This window comes from Chionomys nivalis, chromosome 2 (assembly GCF_950005125.1).
Source record: "Chionomys nivalis chromosome 2, mChiNiv1.1, whole genome shotgun sequence".
Lineage (NCBI taxonomy): Eukaryota > Metazoa > Chordata > Mammalia > Rodentia > Cricetidae > Chionomys > Chionomys nivalis.
This window is the reverse complement of record NC_080087.1, coordinates 49,811,383-49,834,584: the sequence shown is the minus strand read 5'-3', so window position 1 is coordinate 49,834,584 and position 23,202 is coordinate 49,811,383. Positions and strand designations below refer to the sequence as shown.

At 36.8% G+C, this 23,202-nt stretch overlaps 1 protein-coding gene across 1 annotated transcript; it reads right to left on the bottom strand.

Moving 5' to 3' along the window:
• Positions 1 to 5,387: 5,387 nt before the first annotated feature.
• On the bottom strand, positions 5,388 to 21,550 carry LOC130890599 (amine sulfotransferase-like). The gene is made up of 6 exons (XM_057794692.1): positions 21,409 to 21,550; positions 18,753 to 18,961; positions 14,849 to 14,975; positions 13,527 to 13,621; positions 7,185 to 7,371; positions 5,388 to 5,509 (listed from the first exon to the last, which is right to left on the bottom strand). Exons 1-6 carry the CDS (start codon positions 21,548 to 21,550, stop codon positions 5,388 to 5,390), a joined length of 882 nt encoding a protein of 293 aa, XP_057650675.1.
• Between the last annotated feature and the right edge of the window lie 1,652 nt (positions 21,551 to 23,202).

The following is a 23,202-nucleotide window of genomic DNA, read 5'->3' as shown; positions in this document are numbered from 1 at the left end:
CCTGCCTCTACTTTCTATGTGGTTGCCCCACCTATACTTTCTGCATGGCTACTGGACAATCAGCATTTGTTTAAAATATAATTGACAGGATACAAACCGTTTACCCACACCACTTCACCCTCTTTTTTTTTTTTTTTTTTTTTTTTTTTTTTTTTTTTACAAAAGAAAATTTCCATAGTCCATTTTTTGGGAATGTGGGTGTAGTTCTTCAGGCTACTTCCTGCTGGTTGGGGGTGCTAATACTCTTATGGGCATCTAAAGAAAATTTAGAATCTGTTGTCCCGCTCCTCTGTCTGCTTGGTCCTGTCCAATTCCCACATTCGTTAAGTCCCCCCAAAATCACACAGACGTCTACATTAGTTATAAACTGATTGGTCCATTATCTCAGGCTTCTTATTAACTCTTACAAATTATTTTAGCTCATTATTCTTGTCTGTTAGCCACATGGCTCAGTATCTTTTTTCAGTGAGGCAGATACATCTTGCTTCTTCAGTGGGTGTGCCAGGACTTTAGAGAGAAGGTTTTCCCTTCCTGGAATTCTCCTGTTCTCATTGACCCACCTCTACTTCCTGCCTGTTTGTCCTGCCAATACTTCCTGCCTGGTTATGGCCAATCAGCATTTATTTAAAATATAATTTGCAGGATACAGACCCACAGCAGTCATAGAATAGCATTGATGAATCTTAGGTTCAAGCCCCACTCCTGCTAGACTTTTTCATAAATTTCATATTTATAATTTTGTATTTCCTTAGCAGAAGACTCCTCCACAATAAACAGGCTGCAGGCTCCATAAATCCTGGATCTACCCTATTTGTTTGTACAACAGCATCAAAAGAGAGGCTAATACAAATAACACCACCCCAGTGTCGTGCTTCATGCTGAGACTGCAGCTTTATATGGATAGACCCTTTCTCATCAGGGATGATGCTCCCCTATTAGACTGAAATGAACGGCAACAATTTATTAATTTATACTTATTTGATCTATATTCTTCTAAAGAAGCCTATTACAAATCTTTTTATTGATTCTTTGTATATTTAACATCATGTATACCAATCCCATCCATCTCTCCTTCTGCCCTTGTAACCGCAGAATGAAATGAAAATGAAAGGAAAAAGAAAAACACAAAACAAAAACAAACAAAAAGTCTTGGTGTGGAAGCTGTATGTGAAACAGTGAGTCATATAGTATACACTTTAGTCCATACATCTTTACTTGTAAATATTCATTACAATGCTCATTGGTCTGGTTCAAAGCCTCTGGCTTCTGCTATACCCTTGGATACATGGCCATCACTGGGACTCTTCTTGGCTATCGCATTGTTGCCTTGTATCATAGATATCGAGTACCTTTGGATCTGTAGGTCGGGCCTCATCACAAGCTCCAACAGTTCATAGATTAGGTAGATGTTGGGGTGGACCAACTCATATCCCAAATTCTGGGCCTGGGTGGTAGCTGGGTTGGTCAGTCTAGCAGTTTTCCCTCATTGTCACTACCTAGGTGAACAGTCCAGCACTGCCCTGGCTACCTCACCCAGTGCAGCAGATAAACAGGAGCAGGGCTCTACTGTTTTGCTCAGATGAGGATCAGGGCCTGCTCTCCTGAGTGCTGCGGTTGGGGAGGGATAGGGCCAGCTCTCCCACTCTCATGGCCTCCAGACCAGCTCTCCCACATGCCAAAGGTGACAAGGAGTGACTGCATTTCCTTACCCTGACACCACATGGCAACTAAGGGGAGTGGGGTCTGCCTGCCTGCTCTCACATGCTCAGGGCTGGTTCACTTTCATCTGTCCTAACAGGATCATCTCTACTATGATGCCCAGGTGAGGTACAGGGCCCATTCTCCTGTGTGCTGCAGCCAGTGAGGGACAGGGCCAGCTCTCCCACTCTTTTCACCCCCAGGCTGGCTCTCTCACCTGCCACAGGTGGCAAGGGGAGAGGGAGGAAAGAAGCTTATTTTCCAGAGAATTAACTTTTCTTTGATCATTCCCATCTCATACCACTGATCTAAAATATTTTGTTTACTAGGACCTCAAACAGTAGGAATTTTGCTTGGAAACTCTCACTGTGTTAAGGTAATCTTTCCAAGTCTACATTGCTAAGAAAGCCTGCATTTTTTATTTTTATTTTATTTATTTTTTATTGAAAAAAATTTCCACCTCCTCCCAGCCTCCCACTCCTCTCCCCCTCCCCCCACTCCTGTCCCTCCTACCCCCACTCCTCTCCCCCTCCCTCTCCAGTCCAAAGAGCTGTCAGAGTTCCCTGCCCCTGCATCACATACAATTTGGTGAAGAATTCAAGAAGTCTTCTTTATAATGTTAAGTCTATCGCTTTTGTTATAGTCGCTATTAATCTCTCCCAAAAAAATTAGCACAAGCCCTTTGCCATGGTCCATTGTCTTCCCATAACTTATTTTTACTTCATCAGTATTGAAAGGCACTATAATTTCTGCTTTCTCTATACCTGTTAGTTGACAAAGTCTCAATTTACCTATTAGAATTAATTTAGGGACTTTTTCCATGTAAGTTTTTAATTTTTTACTTGGTTTATGTGGTAAAAATATCCATTCTAGAATAATATCTTCCCTCTGTATTAAAATTCATGTAGAAGAAATTCTGGAAGGCAAGATGACTAGAATAAAACTAAGATTTGGATTCACCCTATCCACATGTGCCTTCTGTAATTTTTCCTCAACTATTGTTAATTACTTTTCTGCTTCAGCTATAAATTCTCTGGGAGTATTCAAATCTTTCTCAACATCTAAGGTTTTATTTAAATGAATTATTAGATCAGGTGTTATCCCAACAGCTGGTCGTAGACTAGAAATGTCTCCTAACAATCTTTGAAAGTCATTAAGAATCTGTAATCGGTCTCTCCGAAATTGTGCCTTTTGTGTTCTAATTTTCTGTAAACCTATTCTGTAATATAGGTAATTAACAGAATCTCCTTTTTGAATCTTTTCAGGAGCAATTTGTAATCCCCACTTAGGCAAAACTTTCTTTACCTCTTCAAACATCCTTTCTAGATTATCTATATTTGAATCAGATAACAAAATTCATCCATGTAATGGTAGATTGTTGACTTAGGAAATTGCTTACAAGTTATTTCCAATAGCTGGCTGACAAAGTATTAGCACAGGGTAGGGCTATTGAGCATTCCCTATGGAAGGATAGTCCATTTATATCTTCTAGTAGGCTGAGAATTATTATAAGTAGGCACTGTGAAGGTAAACTTTTCTCTAGCCTTTTCTTGTAAAGTTATAATGAATTAACAATCCTTTAAATCAATAACTATGAGAGGCCATCCCTTTGGTAACAGAGAAGGCAGAAGAATTCCAGATTGTAGAGGGACCATAGGTTGAATAATCTCATTGATAACCCCTAGAACTGTCAAAATTCTCCATTTTTCAGATTTCTTTTTAGCAACAAATACAGAATTCCAAGAGCTACTAGATTCTTCTATATGTTGAACATCGAGTTGCTCTTGTGTTGTAATACAAGCGGCGGGGCTGCGTCCCCAGCACCCGACCGCCCGCATGGCTAGCTTATGCCCCGAAATAATTACACGGAAACTGTATTTTTTTAATCACTGCCTGGCCCATTAGCTCCAGCCTCTTATTGGCTAGCTCTTACATATTGATCTAACCCATTTCTAATATTTTGTGTAGTACCACGAGCTGGCTTACCAGGGAGGATCTTAACCTGTGTCTGTCTGGAGTGGGAGAATCATGGCGACTCTTTGACTCAGCTTCTTTCTCCCAGCATCCTGTTCTGTCTACTCCACCCACCTAAGGGCTGGCCTATAAATGGGCCAAGGCAGTTTCTTTATTAAATGAAAGTAACTTCTCCATCACTCTTGTACCAGGTGTTCTAAAGCCTGCAACTTTTCCTCAGCTAGAGGCCACTGCTTAACCCATATTGGTTTCTCAGGTAACCATTTTAAAGGTAGAGCTGTTGGTACCTATGACGATTTATCAATTGTTTTGTGTTCTTGTAAAGCCCAAATGACTGGTGTCCTTCATCTCTAATATTTTCTAATATTTTCTTCAGCAGAGGGCTGTTTTCTAGGACAGTGATCTTTAAGATTTCCCCTTAAATAAATAACCTTTTTCAAAATTATAATTCCAAACTGGTGTGGGATTGTTTTGTGACTTATGTCTATACCATCCCTTGGCATAAGAGGAAGTGGTGCAGCTCTCCTGCTCTCATACTCACAGACCTGGCTACCTGCCCCCTGCCAACAGGGTAAGTTTTACTGTGCTGCACAGGTGATCTGTTGTTCCCACTCTGACATGTGCATGAACCATAGAGCCACTAATGTCTGCACAGACATCAGGAGTCTGTGCTGATACCTAGGGTCAAGTTACTGTCCAAGGGTTGAGTCTCTGTTGGGGCCATGTAGGTCTGTGTAGTCTGTGCTGCCAACCAGGGCCGTTGTGTTGACTAGGCCTAGATTGCTGCCAGGGGTCATGTCTGGGTCTATTACCCTGCCATGGCTGACATTGTGTTGCTTTCCTGGATTCATTTATCCACCAAAAGCAGTGAGGATAGGCCGTAGAGTTGGCCCTACCCCTCACTGACTGTACCAGTCTGGAGAGCAGGCCCTGGATCTCCTCAGGGTAGCACAGTAGAGCTGTCCCTCCTCGTGCGGGTGTGTGTGAGCAGACCCTGAAGACTGAGTGAGAGAGCTAGCCCCACATCTGCCACATGGTGGTGTGGGCAAGGGAAAGATACCCCCTTGCTCCTCACTCCTCACTGATCAATACAGATCCCAGTTGTGACTGGATGATGGATTCATAGTCCTTTGCAGCAGCCTGGGCTCAGGCATCACCATGAACCTGGTTGGCAGTGCAGGTCAGTTAAAATGGCATGGACCCAATAGCAGCATGGCTCTTGAAGCCCCATATGTCTCTAGGTGTGAGCCCAGATCCTTGGCATCCATACTAATTTTTGACTTTTATGTCTTTACTACAAGCTAAGTTATATTAATTTTAAAAGTCATAAATGTTTTCATATGACATCTCTATTTCAAACAGCACATTTGAAAGCAATCAATTAAAGTTAAGTTTAAGATTAAATGGATTTTTAGTGTTTATTTGATCCTGAATTAATTAAAGGTAAAGAAAATGTGAACTATAGAAGAATCTCTGAAGACTACAAGCCATGTTTTATGTTTTTTGTTATATTAGTTTTGTGAAATATACCATTGCTAATAGAAACCTTTAAAATCAATGTTATGGGCAGTAAGCAAAAGATAAGTTATTACATTGTTTGAGAATTGTGCTTTATAATTCATAGTTAAGTGAGTGGAAGAAATTAATTTTAATATTTAAGTATGGCCTTTCATTAGTACATTTTTTTATGATTAATTCGCATGGTAATTAAAATTCTACTCCTCATTGATATCCCAGATGAACTTTAAGGGAATGTTTTTCATGTTCCTGTAGAATATTCTGTCAAATCTTTCATTCTGATCCACAGTCAAGTGATGCTTCCAGTCTCCAATGGTTCCTAATGGGAGAAGCACAGGATAGCACCTACATAAGTAGCAGTATCGGGACGCAGTTCACCCAAATCACTCTGTTCTCTACAGCTCACACTGAACATCACTGAGTTCTCAGGAGGGTTGGCTTGATTATCTCTCCTCTCATCACAGAAGAAACCTAAGAGTGGCAACATAACAAATAGGTATCACTAGCTACTACCACTGAGTTGTGGCCAATATTTAGAAAGAAAAAAAACACCTAAAAAGTTTTAAAAAATATTAGAATTTTAAAAGCATATTTTACTATGCGCCAATCATTATACTAGGAAAACCTTATACTTCAAACACAGTGTATTTTGCCGGGCGGTGGTGGCACACGCCTTTAATCCCAGCACTTGGGAGGCAGAGGCAGGCGGATCTCTGTGAGTTCGAGACCAGCCTGATCTACAAGAGCTAGTTCCAGGACAGGCTCCAAAACCACAGAGAAACCCTGTCTCAAAAAACCAAAAAAAAAAAAAAAAAAAAAAAAAAACAGTGTATTTTGAACACAGTCCTTTGAGTTATATGCTGTTTGGTTTTTCATTTTTAAACTGAAAAAAAAATGAGACCCAAAGGATTTTAGCAAGTCCAGTCAAGGTGACACAGAGCTTCAGAGCAGTTATCATTGTGGTTTTACCAAATAGGAATTTGAAATGATCACTATGCTAGTTAAAATGAAATAGCCATTTGGTTTTCTTATTTGTCTGAGAGGATGATATTATTGTTTGCATTTGTGAAGGATGATGAGCTATCATGGGTAAAACATTGAGACTTGTTGATGAGTGAGATGTGAGAATTGATGTTAAGTGACAGAAAAGACAAAATAAAACAGTTTCTGAAAATATGAAAACCCAACAATATTAAAATATAAGCTAATACTCACAGTAATGATAAGTAAAAAGGGCATCAAAGGGAAATACTCATCCTTAACCATATCTCTGCATATACTGAGATAATAAGACATTTACTGCCTGTTTACTGAATTCATGTCAGGTAAAGTCATTAAGACACCAATATAACTTTTATGCTGATAAAGATCTCACACATGAGGAAGCAGAATTTTAAAATTTGTCTTCAATATGAACATACAGTAAGTTTACTTGTCCATTAATCCTCTTTAATTCTCGCTTTCAGGAAGGCGTATGTTGTAGAGATAGGAGGATTATGAATATAAGGTAACCATATTTGCTTAGAGTACACTGAGAAACAAACATTCTCTCCCTCCCTCCCTCTCTCTCTCTGTCTCTCTGTCTCTCTCTCTCTCTCTCTCTCTCTTTCTCAGACACACACAACACATACACAAATCCAACAAAACAAAACAAAAAATCCCACCAAAAAACAATGGCATAAGATGAATTAGACTCCTAACTTCTAACACATCTATTGCCTAGGACAAGACTTCTGACATTCTTTATAAAATGTGTTGTGTGGACTGAAGGGAAGAAAAGGCATATTTATTTAGTAAGTGAAATTATCAGTTTTTTTTGTTTTAGTTTTTACTAAAACTACTGCAAACACTTCAAGGTCTCTTGTCAACTAAAATGCTTGATGCTTCCAAATGTCATCACCTGGAGAAATACTTTAAAAACACATATTATTTCTCCAAAGTACTCCAGGGAACACTCAACAATTTTTTTGCTACTACAGACTGGTAAATTTTACCTTTGCGGAGGAATGTTCCCTGATCATTTCTTGTCCAAATATTCTTTTTTATAACATCATCATAATTTGCTTGTGGGTCAGATTTCATGTACTGAAATGAAGCTTGTCTCACAACAGCATCCACATCTTTGTCACTCAGTTCTTTCTCTAGAAAACTGCAGATTTTAAGCACTGAGCCACTTAAGTCCTGAAAAAGTCATGGGTTCAGAAGTTACTGACCTTTTAATGGAGGTGTGAGTTACAGCCCAGTGTGTAACATAAACAGGGAGGATTTACTTTTGGAATGCAAAGATTTCTCAACACATGAAATAATCATAGAAACAGGGTGAAGTGAAACTGAAATTATTTATTGTCATTGATACAGAATAAACCATTAATAAAACACAGCTCTCTTGAGACTTTGTAGCCTAAGCTGGCCTGGAATTCAGTATTAGTCTAGGTTGCTCTCAAAGTTAGGATGGTTTTCCTTTCATAATGTCCATGGGCTGGGATTAGGGGTAGGAGCTACTACACCCATCTCAATATAATTGTTAAAAAAAGCATCAATTAATGAGCAGAAAAATCAAAGAAACTCCATGCAAATCACTGTGCATTCAATATTTTTGGCTAGAAACACAGTTGGTTGAGAAGAATATGATCATTATTATCTGATGTCTGAAATCCACCAGATAGTAGTACTTCCATTTAACATATTACTGGAAATTAATAGGCAGATTATTTAGTCAAGAAAGAGAAACATATCATCTAAATTATAGGTAAAGAAGTAAAAACTTCTCTGTAAAATGGACAGCAATATGACCTCATATGTAACATAAAAACTAGGGAAAGCAAAGCATCTGCTACAACAGTGAGATTTTACAAATCTGTAATATATAAATCAAATCAACACACAAATATTTGTTTAAATTATAAATACTAGTGATGAGTAATGCTGAAGTAAGATAAAAATACATGAACTTTGAAGTGGTAGGAGTAAAATCCTTAAGAATAAATGTAGAAAAGTTTAGAGACAGGTCCATTGAAACCAACAAAACATCAATTAAAGAAAAAGAAACAGAAAAACACCATCATCCTACACTCATGAATTGGAGTACAGTATTATTTATTTATTTATTTATTATTTGTTTATTTATTTATTTGGCTGTTTTTTAAAGACAGGATTTCTCTGAAGTTTTGGAGCCTGTCCTGGATCCTGCCCTGTAGACCAGGCTGCCCTTGAACTCACAGAGATACCTTGCCTCTGCCTCCTGAGTACTGGGATTAAAGTATGCTCCACTACTGCCCAACTGAAGACAGTTGTTTTAAAGAAGCTATACAAACCAATCCACAAATTCTTTGTAGTCTATAACAAAATTGCTGGGTTTCTTTTTTGAAAGAGAAAAAAGGAAATAAAGGAAGAAAAGAAAATCTGTGCAAAAGTCATATGAAATTTTGACACCTCATAGGAGCTAGTTATCTTCTTCAACCATGTGTTTCCTAAGGATTGCAGTTAGCTTATCAGGAATGGCAGGAAACCCCTTTACCTACTGAACCATCTCTACCCACAAAGAAGTATTTTAATGTCTTGGTGGTTCTAACAGTGTGGTAATGACTTGAATACACAAATGAACCATTAGGACAGAATAGACTTCCCTGAAATAAACTCTAGATAATAATGCTAAAAAGGTTTTTTGATATTACTGCCAAAAATGTTAAATGAAAAAGGTTATTCATTTTAAAAAAAATGTTCTTGGATAAATCAGATGTCCATATGCAAAAGAACAAAGCTGAATTCTCACTTACAGTGTATTTCAAACCAATGAAAATTGGCCAAACAATTCTGATTCCAAACAATTGAAACCAAAATCTTTGAAGGATTTGTACATCTATATTTACAACATCAGTATGCATAACAGCTAAAATGTGGAATCAAGCCAAACTTATATAGATTATAGAACATAAATACAATGAGATGTGCAGACAGAGAGAAGGAATTCTGATATATGATGCAATAAGCCTTGATGACATTGAGGACATCACAGTAAGTAAAGTAATCAATAAAAATACAACTGCATTTCTCCACTCATGCAAAGTACTAAGCTTAAAGAAATTAATACAGGAAGAAAATAGCGTGATATTTTTCAGGACAGAGAAATGAATAATAATGAGTTATGATTTAATAATCCTAGGGTTCAGCTTGCCAAAAGGAAATTGGATAGTGGAAGTGACAAATGGTTACATAAAAAGTCATGATGGTCAAATGGCACATTTCATGTAATAGATTATAAATCATAATTAAGAGTGCAATTGGGGTTAATAACCTGAATATGAATGTAGTAATTGCTTATGAAAGATTAATTTTTCCCAGAGAAGTTGCAACATTCTTCATGATGAAGAAGCACTTCCCCCAATTCACGAACAAAAATAATAAATAAGAATGAACACATGGGTTTCCTTTGTAGATGTAAAAATAAATATTCATTATAGAAGCTTATACATTTAATACAAAAAAAAAACAGAGATGGGTTTGCCCCTGGGGACCAGATGGCTTAGTACCCTGCTAAGATGACTTGAGTGTGTTAGTCTTCATCTTTGTCTGTGGTCATTCGTGTAAGGAACTTAGAGTGTTGTGGTGAATAAAATAATAGGATCCTAATACTAAGTGATTTCACAAATGGCTTTGATGCACAATGACTGACCACAAAACCAAGAACAGAAAGAACACGAAAAACAAAACAAAAATAATGCAGCTGAAAGAGAGAAAAGATAAGAGAATTCTAGATGCTGCCAATAATGGAATTATTAGAAATAATTTTAACATAACATTATATTCAAGGAAGTAAAAGACAAAAACTTAAACTGCCTGAACCCAATACTATAAATGAAAAGGAATTAAGAAAAGACTGTCTTTAATTTAAAAAAATGTAAATCTCAGTGAATAATTTTAGTACAAGCTTCAACTCAGATGAACTCAGCAAAATCAAAGTTGGAGCCAGGGGTAGGAGCAAATTAACTCTCAGAACAATACAGAATGGAAAGACAAAGATGTTGTCCCCTGTATGAAGAACTATGCCTGTCTTTGGTGAGGTGACACACAGCTTTAATTCCAGGATTTAGGAGGCAGAAGCAGCTGGATCTCTGTAAGTTCAAGGCTACATTGGTCTAAATAAAGAGTTTTAGCCAGGCGGTGGTGGCGCACGCCTTTAATCCCAGCACTCGGGAGGCAGAGGCAGGCGAATCTCTGTGAGTTCGAGACCAGCCTGGTCTACAAGAGCTAGTTCCAGGACAGACTCCAAAACCACAGAGAAACCCTGTCTCAAAAAACAAAAACAAAAACAAACAAAAAAAAAACAACAAAAAAAAGAGTTTTAGACAAGCTAGAATTACATACTGAGATGCTATCTCAATAAAAGTAACAAATTAACAAAAACAAAATAGGGAGTTTTGTATGTGATACAGGCCATTAGTCTCCTGTGACTTTCATGGTTTTTTTTGTTGTTGTTTGTTTTGTTTTGTACAGGATAGTTTCTCAGCAAAAGAGACATTTCCTCAATGCCCCACCTTTCTCTGTTCATAATTCTAAGGCACATTTTATGAAAGAGCAAACTGTTTTTCATACGAATCTAGGAACCCCTCTCTGATTTCCCCCATAATCAGTCTTCAGTGACTGCTACAGTGAGGCATATAATACAGATGCAATTTTTTACTGTAGACTTTGACCATTTGGAACATACAAAGAAAAAATAAAAACATATAGGAAGGAAATATTAAGTCTCTCACATCCCTTGAGGAATTGCCATTAAGTGGATTCTAATGCCTTTTCAGGTAAATTAAAATATCTAAATTCTTTTGCTTGTTTGTGTTTACATTTTAAAGGAAAATACATGTGGAAAAACAAGCATTCTGTTCAAGAGTTATTAGGACATGAATCATAATTTTGCCTTGTATTTAGGTAACTGAAATATGTAGGTTATTTTAGAATCCTAGCAAATGTATCTCCTTCTAGTAGTAAGCCTCATCTTTTCTCCAAACAATGACTATCCTCATCAATGAGGATGACTTTTTCTATATTCATACTTTTGTCTCATAAATAGGAATCTTTTAACACAGTCTGCATTCTGTCTATTACTCTGTTCTTGAGAAAGGAAAACAGAAATGTTTCTGTATAGTCATGAAGTTCCTAGGGATGGCACTTCTAAGTCAGTGAATAACCAAACTCATCTGAAATGAATTGGTTTATTGTCTTAGTGTGATAATCAGTGGAGAAGCAAGCATGAAGATTTAGACAAAAATTACAAAGTTATTTCACAGCAATGGACAAGGAAGACACCAAAATTATTTTAACTTTGTTGCAAATATAATTACTTGAGTATATTGGGAGTTTTCTCTCTCTTAAAAAATATCAATTTCAGTTATAATTATGGCATGATGTGTGAGAATTGTCAGTGGGTAAATCCTCATCTTTAACTGGTCTACTTACATTTACCATTTTCAGTTTTAAACTCTTGATAGGGAATGATATTCCAAAGACACTAATTTTGTTCCATTGCTGTGGGATTTTTTTATAACTCTTAATGTCTCTTCACTACTTTGGGATTACAGACATAATCATAAGCATGACCCACAAATCTTGCGCAGTTCTGACTTCAGTCTCACATAATAGTTTCTTGTCTCTCTGCGCCACACCTTCGATGTTCAAGTCCATTCCTTACTTGGTTCTAAGTATTGTATTTGTTCATAAAAATTCCATCTTGTGTTTTGCTTTTAGCCATTTCTTTTTTGTTAATTCATATATATTAACTTGTAAATCCCATGTTCCTTTTACCCCCCAGAAAAGCCATTATCTTCACTTATAGCAGAAACTTTATATGAATACTAACATTTTATTTGGCATTTCCTTAATAACTACACTTTCTAGTCTAAAATCTCTAAAAGTTTAAAAATAATAGTATGTAGAGGTGTGTGTGTGTGTGTGTGTGTGTGCATGCATCCATGTGAGCATGCAATATGTTTGCTGCAAGACTGGAACTAGTGCCATGGTGCATGGGTGGAGCTCAGAAGACAAATTTATGGAGTTATTTCTGGCCTTCCAACTTTATGGAGGTTATGATGATTTAATTTGAGTTTCAGACTCACATTGGAAGTCCCTTTACACACTTTGCCATGCCTCCAACCAACACACACAAATTTTTTTTTAATTTGGGTATTTGCTTTTTGACTATTTGCCTTCCTTGTTAGTGCATAAACTCTATAAAAAGGTAAGTCCTTGTTTACTCTTGTTTTGAAGCATGTCACAGAGAAGTAATTCACTTATTTTTGTCAATCAATATGTCAATAAGAACCTGAATCTGGTGAATTTTAACTCATTTTCTTTGATTTATACGGCATGTTAAGGTACTGTTTACTTGTGAACATTCAAAAATATTCTATAGATTCATCTTCAAGATGCTTATCTTTCAAAAAGGGGAACTTGTTCCATTGGTTAAATTATGATGTGACTATAATTGTCCACATTTTATAGTAGTTACATGCCTCACTGTTGTTTGCTGGCCTTTAGTAGTGACTATAGCTTCCCTGAGTATATAGCCAAAGGTAATGAAGTCACCATTCAAAATCTTACTGTAAGCGGCGTAAATAACCAGGCTAGCTTAATATGAAACAGCAATTCTTACTGTTATCTAGTGTTATTCCTATACATATTCAACATGTACTTGGTCTAGTGTCCATCAACAGATAGAGGAGTAAAGAATTTATGATATATGATGTATACAGTATATAAAATAGATGATTATTCAGAAATAAAAATAAAATGTAATTCTGTCATCTACAATAAAATGTATGAAGTTCAGGACATCAGGTTAAGTTAATAAGCCAGACAATGAGGCAAATTTCTTGTGTTCTCTTATATGTTAAAACTAAAAAGTCAAACTTAAAGTAGAATTGTGTTTAATAGTGATTGGGGAGGGTATTGAGGAAAGAAAGAATGACAATCAAGAAGCATGGCAAGATATGATCAATGCATACCCTATTCATGGTCAGGACTATAACATCAGTTACCACTAATGGATGTAACTAACATGTAATAATAAAGTTTTTAATTTTAAATCCTTTGGCGCTATGAAGTTTTGGGGTTGCATTTGACACAGGTGGATGCATAAGAAGGGATCACAAACAATGAGTTTACATGGAGAATAGAGTACGGGGGAGTCCAGTGAATGAGGCAGAGGCTGGACATTAGGAATCATCTCCAACAAAAAGCCCCAAAATGAATAAAAGTATGAAGATAACAGGAAGAATGTATTTTCAACCAAGAGAAGTGTGGTATAAAAGAAATCATTTAAAAATACAACTACCTCATCTTACCTTCTTCATATCTTCATAGCTCAGAAACATAATATTGAAGTCATGTCTGTGTTCATACCAGCCTCTTATGTGGTCAAACCAATTGCTTCCTACTACTGGGAAGAAAAGTAACAAGTAAGAATGCCAAGCTGTGTGTCCATGTAGTGGACAAAAAACTCTGTGTCTCCTTTTCTGGCTTGAAACTTTTAGAAATAAAACAGAGGGCCTGACATGGATATTCATATTCCTATTTAAAATGTTTAGTGGTTTGATGGAACAATTACCTGACATTCATAGAAACATGTCTATATACTGTTTCTACAGGAGTATAAAAGAAATAATTGAGAAAAAAAGGGCCTGAGGCTGCAGGTGGCTTTAAGGCACACTGGTTCTTTTTACTACTTCTCCACAGAGGTCACATGTCTTTGTTTTTTTGTTTTTCTTATTCACTGTCTGCAGTGATACAGAATCTAAATATTATCTTACAGGCAAGAATATGCTCTTGTATCCTATAAAGATTTGTCACAAATTTTGATTCAATACAATGCTTATTGGCCAATATCCAGGCAGGAAGTATAGGTGGGGTGACCACACTAGGAGAATTCTAGGAAGAGGAAAGGCAGAGATAGTCATCATACAGAGGAAGCAAGATGAAAATGCTACACTCAGAAAAGATAACAAATAATGTAGTTAAACATATAGAAGAATTATGAATTAATTTAAGTTGTAAGAGCTAGTTAATAGTAAGTCTGAGCTAATAGGACAAACTGTTTATGTAATTAGTATAAGCCTCTGTGGTTTTCTTTGGGGGCGGCGGACTGAATGACTATGGGCCCATGTGGGACAGAAACTTCGGCTTTAGTGATGAGCCTCTTGCCTTAATTAATCCACCTAAATAGTGGAATGTACAATTCAGAGCTTCCTTATAAAGCCATACACAGGCTCATGCAAAACATACAACAACCCTTAGCATTTTCTCTGACAGAATGGATTATATTACCTTTGCCACTAGTTGGAAGGAATTGATAGAATATCTGTAAACCAAAATATTTCCTACGTGACATGGCTTCATAATCCTGACTCCTCAAATGGTACATAAAAATAGAAAACCCAGGTGTTAGCACATAGAGTTGATATACAATTGTCACTAGAAGTAAGTTTTTTGTGTTTTGTTTTCTGTTTGTCTGGTATTGTTTTTCTTGTTCTGGTATTTTTTTCTTATTCTTTTCAAAAAGAAATGCCATGCTCCATACTTTAAATTATGTTCTGTAAGTCTAATAATTTGGTTTACTGGTCCCTTTTGTGTAATTAATTTCATTCTGGGTCGATGAATTAATACTTACCTCTTCCATCTAGAAATGCTTGCATAAATGTTTCAAATGTATTTGAGGCTTCAGATCTACCCAAGAAATTTGAAAAATGAAAGTAGGATGTCAAAATATCTTTAGGATTTCTGTAGATATAAAGAATCTGCAGAGAGAATTATGGAATTATTTCTTTAAGCAAATCTTGGTTATGCTTATAAGTTTTTAAATGCAATTTTATGGTATTCGATAGTGACAACAAGCATAATTATTTCTTCTAGTCTTTGAGCTGTAGAAAGTCAAATAGCTATTTATTTATATTTTGGTATTACATAGAGTACTATAATAAACAACCTTTCTCTATGGCATTTCATGTTTAAGGATGTAGTTCAAAAAGAGTTCAAGATCATGATGTGTACTCCCACTGTACCTGATCTAATGGGAGCTCAGCATCTTCAGTCGGACCTGGAAGGAACAAGCATAGATACAAACCAGTCCCTCTGAATGTGGGTGACTGTCTGTGGGACCACTGGCAGAGGCATCAGGATTTATCCCTACTGCTTGTCCTGACTTTTTGGGAACCTATTCTTATTAAATGGATACCTTGCTCAGCCTAGATATAGTGGGAGGGCCTTGGACCTTCCCCAAATCAATGTGCTTTATCCTCTGTGAAGAGTGGTTGAGGGAGGTGGAGTGCAGGGGTATGTGGAGGGATGTGAGGTGAAGAGGAACTAGTAACTTGATTGGTATGTATAACGAAAATCAATAGCTTGTTTTTTTAAAGAAATAAAAATTAATTTAATTAAAAAGAATGTATCTCAATTCTCAAAAAGCAATATTATTTGTAATGTTCATAAATATTTGAACAATAATTTGCCTTATGTGATCACAATATATAAAATTTTTAATTAAAAATTTTAAAGTAAAATTCATTACACATGAGGGTCAATTGATAGATATTATGTGATAGCAAAAAAGATAAATCTGAAAACAAAAAACTAATAATCATAATGAAATAACTGATAATCTATTTATAATCTTCAAATAAAAATGAGCTATTCCTTCATATCTTTCAGAAAAATAATGTAAACATGAGTAAAGAGCTTAAGTAGGATAAAAATTCACACATAGAAGCAATAATCTGTGGGTGTCTGTCCACAACATTAGCACCTGGGTATCTAGGGCAGGAGGAAGAGCCTATGCCAGCTTTGGCTACATGAAATACTCTCATAAGGGAAATAAAGTAAGGAAGTGAGGAAAAGAATAAGAAAGGAAAGCCAAAACCCACAGAACGTATCTCTAGGCTTAATGCAAGGAAAAAAAATTCAAATGTGAATTTATTTAAAAGTAAAATAGGAGAGGTCCCACAGACCCCACCTGCACCAGAAGAAACAGGTGAGTATCAGATATCCTGGCTGGAAAGCCCTGCTCTCTAGGCCCTATACCCTGCACTTCTGCGAACCACAGAACCCCCAGCAATCAGGCAGCAGCTCTCTCTCTTCTCAACCATCTCCTACTGCAGGATCCACTACCTGACCTACACATAAAGGGACAGCAACTCCTGGAGCCACAGGCCCAAACTAAATCCAGAGGAAGAGGCCCGAACTGCACCAGGAGGAAGAACAACCACCAGAGCTACAGAACCCACTTGTGCCAATTAGAGGAAAAGATAGGTAGACAGCAGTGTAAGAATACATACAGCAACATAAAGAGCAACATGGCATCATGGGAAATGAGTGGTTCTTCAACAACCAGGTCTGAATATCCCAACACACAGATGAAGCAGAAGAAAATCACCCTAAATATAACTTTCTGAAAATGATAGAGGCCCTTAAAGAGGAAATGAAAAGTTCCCTTAAAGAAATGGAGGAAAAAGAAAACAAAAAACTGGAAGAAATCTATCAGTCCTTTAAAAAAAAATTCAAGAATATCATGAAAACACAACCAGACAAGTGAAAGAAACAGTCCAAGACTTGAAAATTCAAAGAGAGGCCATACAGAAAACACAAACTGAAGGAATTCTGGATGTGGAAAAGCAATGTAAATGAACAGGAACTACAGGTGCAAGCTTAACCAACAGGATGAAAGAGATGGAAGAGGGAATCTCAGGCGCTGAAGACACAATAAAGGAAATTGATTCATAGGTCAAAGAAAATGTTAAATCTAACAAATTCTTAGCAACCCCCCCACAAAATTCCCCTTGTCATGTATTCATCAAAACACTAAACATACAGAATAAAGAAATATACTAAGACCTGCAAAGGAAAAAGGACAAGTATCATAAAAAGGTTGAACTATCAAAATTACTCCAGACTTCTCAGTAAAAATTCTGAAAGCAAAGAGGTCCTTGGCAGATGTTATGCAGACACTAAGAGATCATGGATGCCAGCCCAGGCTACTATACCCAACAAAGTTTTCAATCACCATAGGTAGAGAAAACAAGATATTCCATGACAAAATCAGATTTAAACAATACTTAGCCTCAAGTCCAGCCTTCCAGAAAGTACTAGAAGAAAAACTCCAACCAAAAGAAGCTAGCTGCACCCACAAAAACCACAGGTAACAGGTAACCTCATATCAGCAAGCCCCAAAGAAGGGAAGCACACAAACACTACCACCACCACCACCACCAAAACCAAACAGGACAGCAATTAACAATCACTGGTCATTAATATCTCTTAATAGTAATGGTCTCAATTCACTTACGAAAAGAGACAGGCTATCAAAATGGATACAAAACCAGGACCCATCCTTCTGTTGTATAAAAGAAGCACACCTCAACCTCAAAAACAGTGATTCTCTCAGAGTAAGGGTTAGGAAAGGATTTTCCAAACAAATGGACCAAAGAAATAAGTGTGTATAACTATCCTAATATCTAACAAAATAGATTTTAAACTAAATTAATCAAAAGACATGGAGAAGGACATTTAGCTCATGTCAGGCTAGTGGGAGCTCAGGGACTGTTGACTGACAGGTGGGGAACTGCATGTGACTGAACTAGATCCTCTACATGTGGGTGACAGTTATGTGGCTTGATCTGTTGGAGGGGGCCTTGGCAGTAGCAACAGGGCCTATTCCAGGTACATGCACCTGCTTTTTGGAGTCTGTTCCCTATAGTGGAATACCTTACTCAGCCTTGATATCAGGGGAGAGGCTTGCTCCTGCCTCTAGTTAGTATTCCAGACATGTTGATTTCTGAAGAAAGGCCTTACTCCCTCAGAAAAGTGGATGGAGAATGAAGATGGGATAAGTGGAGGACAGGGAAAGAGGATAGAGGGGGAACTGGTGTTTGTATATAAGGATGAAAAGTAATTTTTCAATATAATTATGAAAAAATAGCAAGAAAAATCAGTTTAATGACACTAAAATTAAGAATGTTGCTGATAAAAACACTCATGAAAAAAGCAATGAGGATGAGCTCAAATAGATTCATATCTAGAAGTGATAGAAGGCAAACTGAACAGAAGAATGTAATTAAACATTAGGGTAACGATAGACTCTTTTCACATAATCAAACATAATGATGGCCAATAAACATCCAACATTGGCACTCCCATTATGAGGATGAGGATGCGAATTAACATACATTTGAGACACCTTTTCTTAGCTGCCATGTTGATAAACATCTAAAAGTTTGATATGTCACGTTACTAGGGAAACACTACGAAGTCATCTATTGTGCATTTTTGCAAGGAATGACAAATACACTTTCTTCAGAATTACTGCACCACCTTTGTAAGTGGAGTACTCTGGTCACTGCGGCTCTGCAGCTCAATTCGTGGGTGTGGGTTCTAGGGAAGCTGGTAGAAGAGTACCAGGAGACACACTCAAGAATGTTCATAGCAGCTGCATCACAGTGGCAAAATATTGGAATAGACTAAATATTCAGTACTTAGAGAAGGCATTTTATGGGTACAGTAAGTCACTAAACTCTATGACATACTTTGACTTTTTTGTTCTTGAAAACTTTTGGCACCAAATAATACGGGAGGTGGGTAGAAAAGATACGAGGCGATGGCCTTTTGGCAAAGTCCACATTATGAGGATTGTACTCAAACCATAGTGCTCTGTCTGTGATTTGGATGTATTTAGTGTTGTTCCTGTGGCCCTCAAAATAAATTAGGCTGAGGATCTGTTGTGCCCAGATGGTACCTGTAAGAACAAATAACAATCACATTTTCAGTGCTGAAGTAGGTTTTTAATAATGAATACCAACAGTAATGTATCTGTTTTACAAATAATTTAGAGCTCTCTTTTCCTTTAGCACCCCAGGGATGCTTGGACATGCCCCCTTTTCATTTTGCTTTGTCTGTTTTAAACACTCTAGTCAGTAAGGCTGAACTCTACAACTCTTTGTTCCCTTTCTCCCTTACAAAGATGATAGTGATAATCCAGATGATTCTTGTAGTGTCTGTGTGTTCTATGCTTCATGTTGAGTGCTTTCATTAATATCTAACTACTATTGACATATAACATTTGCAGATATTAACAGGTAAAATGCAGTAAGTATTACTACATGTGGATACATACAGTGTGGTCAGATCACACCAGGGATAGTGGTATTTCTGTCTTGCTGACGGTTTTTTTTCCTGTTTGGAGCCTTCTAGCTTATATATTAATTTTCATAAGATATATAGAAGATTACAGAATACCACTTAATTTCTGTTTATGGGCAATTCTGACTCATTTCGGAAATCACTTCATTATTTGCTTATATTTTAGAACTGAAAAAAACTGATAGAATTAATGTTTCCATTTTCTACTCCTTATCTTGCTTTATACTCTCAAATACTTCTTGCCATATTCCTAGTAATTGGTCATAGCACACCTGTAGAAAGAGGAAACCAAAGATTTCAGTGTTATTGACATTTGGTCTCTGGACTATTAGATCAAGTCATACAGTGGAAGTATTTGAGAAATACATGCAAAATTTCAATTCTATTCCTTTTAAGAATGGATCCCATGTGATCAAATACTGTCGTGCTTAGGTTTAGCCTTAATTATTAATGGATATCCCAGATAATTCATTGGTGGCAGTGTAGATTTGATTAACACTTAATAATTAATGGCTATTCCAGATAATTCACCGGTAGTGGTATATATTGGATCAACCAGTCACTACTCCCAGTGAGGAGTGATGGTGCACCATATAAAGCAGAGCCTGAAATCTTGAAAGAGCTGATCATGCCAAGACATCCCAGACTCCAGGGCTTCTGACAATGAATGTGTCAATATCCTGTGTGTCACAATATGAACACTCATCACCTATTTCAGTCTTTCTGCGGAATTCCAGAAGCACCCAGCATCTCATCAGCATCTGAGTTATTTAGTTATTATCTACAGTGAACCAGTGACTGCCTTACAGTGGCATTTCTGTCTTGCTGACAGTTTTGTAGCACATTAAACATCACAAAGACAGAAAGCAAAGTAGGACTTGATATCAACAAAAATATTTTTGCAAAGCATCCTTATTTACTGAAATGTTCAAGTATGGATACAAAAGCTTGTTATTATTTACATGGACAGTGGGGATGGGGTAGGGATATGAATCTTAACACCTAGAGCTTTACTATTTAGTTTGTGTTAATCACTGAAAAAACTTACACTAAGACTTATAAGTTCCACCTTCTGCTGAAGAAGTACCTTTACAAAAGTAACTTCAGTTCATCTTCATGTGCAACAGAAAACAGGAGTCAAATGGGAGTGTTTGTGCTTCCTTGTCCTGATTAGCTTCACAAACCTCAAGGCTTCTACACTTCCAGGAAGCCTCACTGTTTTAAGACTTTTTTTTTTACTATTTTTAAGAATTTTAAGTACATTACAGCTGTCTTGGTAATCTTGTCAACAGAATTGCATGCATTGGAAATTTAATCATTGTCTGAGATAAAGTCTCTACATAATAAAGCATGTATCTTTTAAGAAAAAGTTTTTCATTATCAGACCTGTTCCACAGGCTAAGGAAACGTGTCATCATTTACCAACAAGCTGCTGCTGGCTTCATATTTGATTCCCACCCTCCAGCATTTTTCCACAATAAATTACAATATATACATGGCAAGTGTTCTTATCCGTATAGACTTGTGATTTATTTACATTTTGACCATACATTGTTCTACACTATAGGTTGCTGTGATTACAGATACTGATGTGTGATGGAATTTAGGATATTCATGGAGACAAATCATTGGACTTGTATGAGGGGTTATCTAGATTAGGTTCATTGAGTTGGACTGCAGATGTAAGTTGACAAGGCACCTTTAGCTGCCATTGGGACTTCTCCAACATGACGATGTATTCTGGCGCAGCAGTGAGAAAAGAAACTAATATTGTTAAAATGACAGTGTGTGGAAAGTAGAATATTTATGCACTTATTATCAAACCAATATACAGGGTGGTGATAGAGCCCAACTTTAATCCTAGCACTTGGGAGGCAGAGGCAGATGGATCTCTGTGAGTTTGAGGCCAGCCTTGTCTACAGCAGTAAGCTCCAGGACAGAATCCTAAGTGACAGAGAAACCCTGTCTTGAAAAAACAAACAAAATAAACAAACAAAAAACAAAACATAAACAAAGTCTATAAGGCCTATTTATGCCACTCACCAGATTTCGGGTATGTGACTATGAAGACATCATCGTCTCTAATTTCCTGATTGTCGATGTTTTCCACCATTTTCATTTTAACTAAAGACCTTTCAAAGTTATAGCCTCTGAAGTTTAATAAATGTTCACCTTTATTGTCCATATTTATTTACCTAGAAGAAAAATTTATAAAATTTTCTTAATTATCATAGTATTTTTCAATAGTAAGTAATGCTTTTGAGTGGTCGACATGCATGAAGCACGACAAAAATGTCCTTCACGTATTAATATTTTCTACAATAATCAATTACATATCATAGATTATTTAAATTTGCAATAATATTATGTCACTACATTTTTATTATCACTGTATAATATATGAAGAAACAAACATAGAAGAAAGCAGGAAGTTAGTAAGATTTTTCTATAATTTCAGATGGGAAAGGTGATCTTAGTTCTAAACATGCAGATGAGGAAATTAGGGTACAAGGAATGCAACCAAGTTATTCAAGGTTGTCCAGTTCATCAACTTACAAAGAAGACAGCAAACAATTGGGGCAGAGTATGTGTTTGTAACTGAAGAGTTTCTCTGTATAATACATTTTTATTCCTTATTTAGGGGCTGTATTATACAGGTCCATCTTTCTATAATGTATGGCAGCCATAATTCTGAGCAACCCTCAGAGCACAATTTGTACCTGTCACATGGAAGGTGGTCACCTAGCCTTTTGAGAAAACCAGACCTTATCCTAAACAAAGGGTTAGGATATGCTAATGTCACTCTGAGACTTCTATGGTAATTTAAAAGGTTGCCTGGGAAGAGGTGGTAATTCAGTCTATGTGAGAGAGCAGCAGTAGTTGCAGATGTGACCTAACTCATTCTCCCCTGCTGCCCATAAAACAGAATGCTAATGAACTTCCCCCTCAGTTTACCTTTTGACATGAATGTTGTTTGGATAATAAACACATCAAGGGTGATCTTCAGAATTTGAATGAACCCTGAGACACTCTCCTGATATTGCCACATGAACTGTTTATTTATTCCCATGCCTCCACTCTGGTTCAAGAAATAATTTATGTTTGGGATGGACCCCAATATAGTGGTATCCAATGTGGGGCTGATCGTTGAACACTAAAAATCACTGAAGAAGTGACCAGACATATAGAGGAGAGCATGAGTATCCCGTGAGGAAATTTCACCACAGTTAATGCATGAGTAATGAGCACTCAGAAATGAAGAATAAGATATAAAGAAGCATAGAATAAAACAGGACAAAAAATGGGAATAAAATATTGTAAATCTATTGAACTATGGGTGAAGAAAGAAGCAATCAATTAGCTATACAGTTAATTGGAGCTATATTAAAGGATAGGAAGAGCAAGAGTACAGCAACATCAAATTCAAGAATTTTTAGAATTTATAGAGCAGCTATGCCCTTGGTTTTCTGAGTACAGGACTTTAGAAAGAAGTTGGGATAAAGATCAACAATATTAGTGTAATTGTGGACCAGAAAGCTTCCCTATAGATACACTTTATTTCTGAATCCTAATACAGGAAAGGTTAGACTAAAATCCCATACAGCAGGAGATACTTCTCTCTGAGTCAGTTTGAAAGGAGTCAAAACCCTCTGCACCACTAGAAGAGTTGCAAGATGCTGTTACAGAACTGAGTGTTTACAATCAGTCAGAGCCTAGTGAATTAGAGAACTATGAAGAGGAATCTTCATCTCCCTCATTAATAACCAGCAATGCTGAAAGACAGGGAAATGATAACGAGGCTCAGAAGGATCTAAAAGACTTGATAAAATTTGTAAC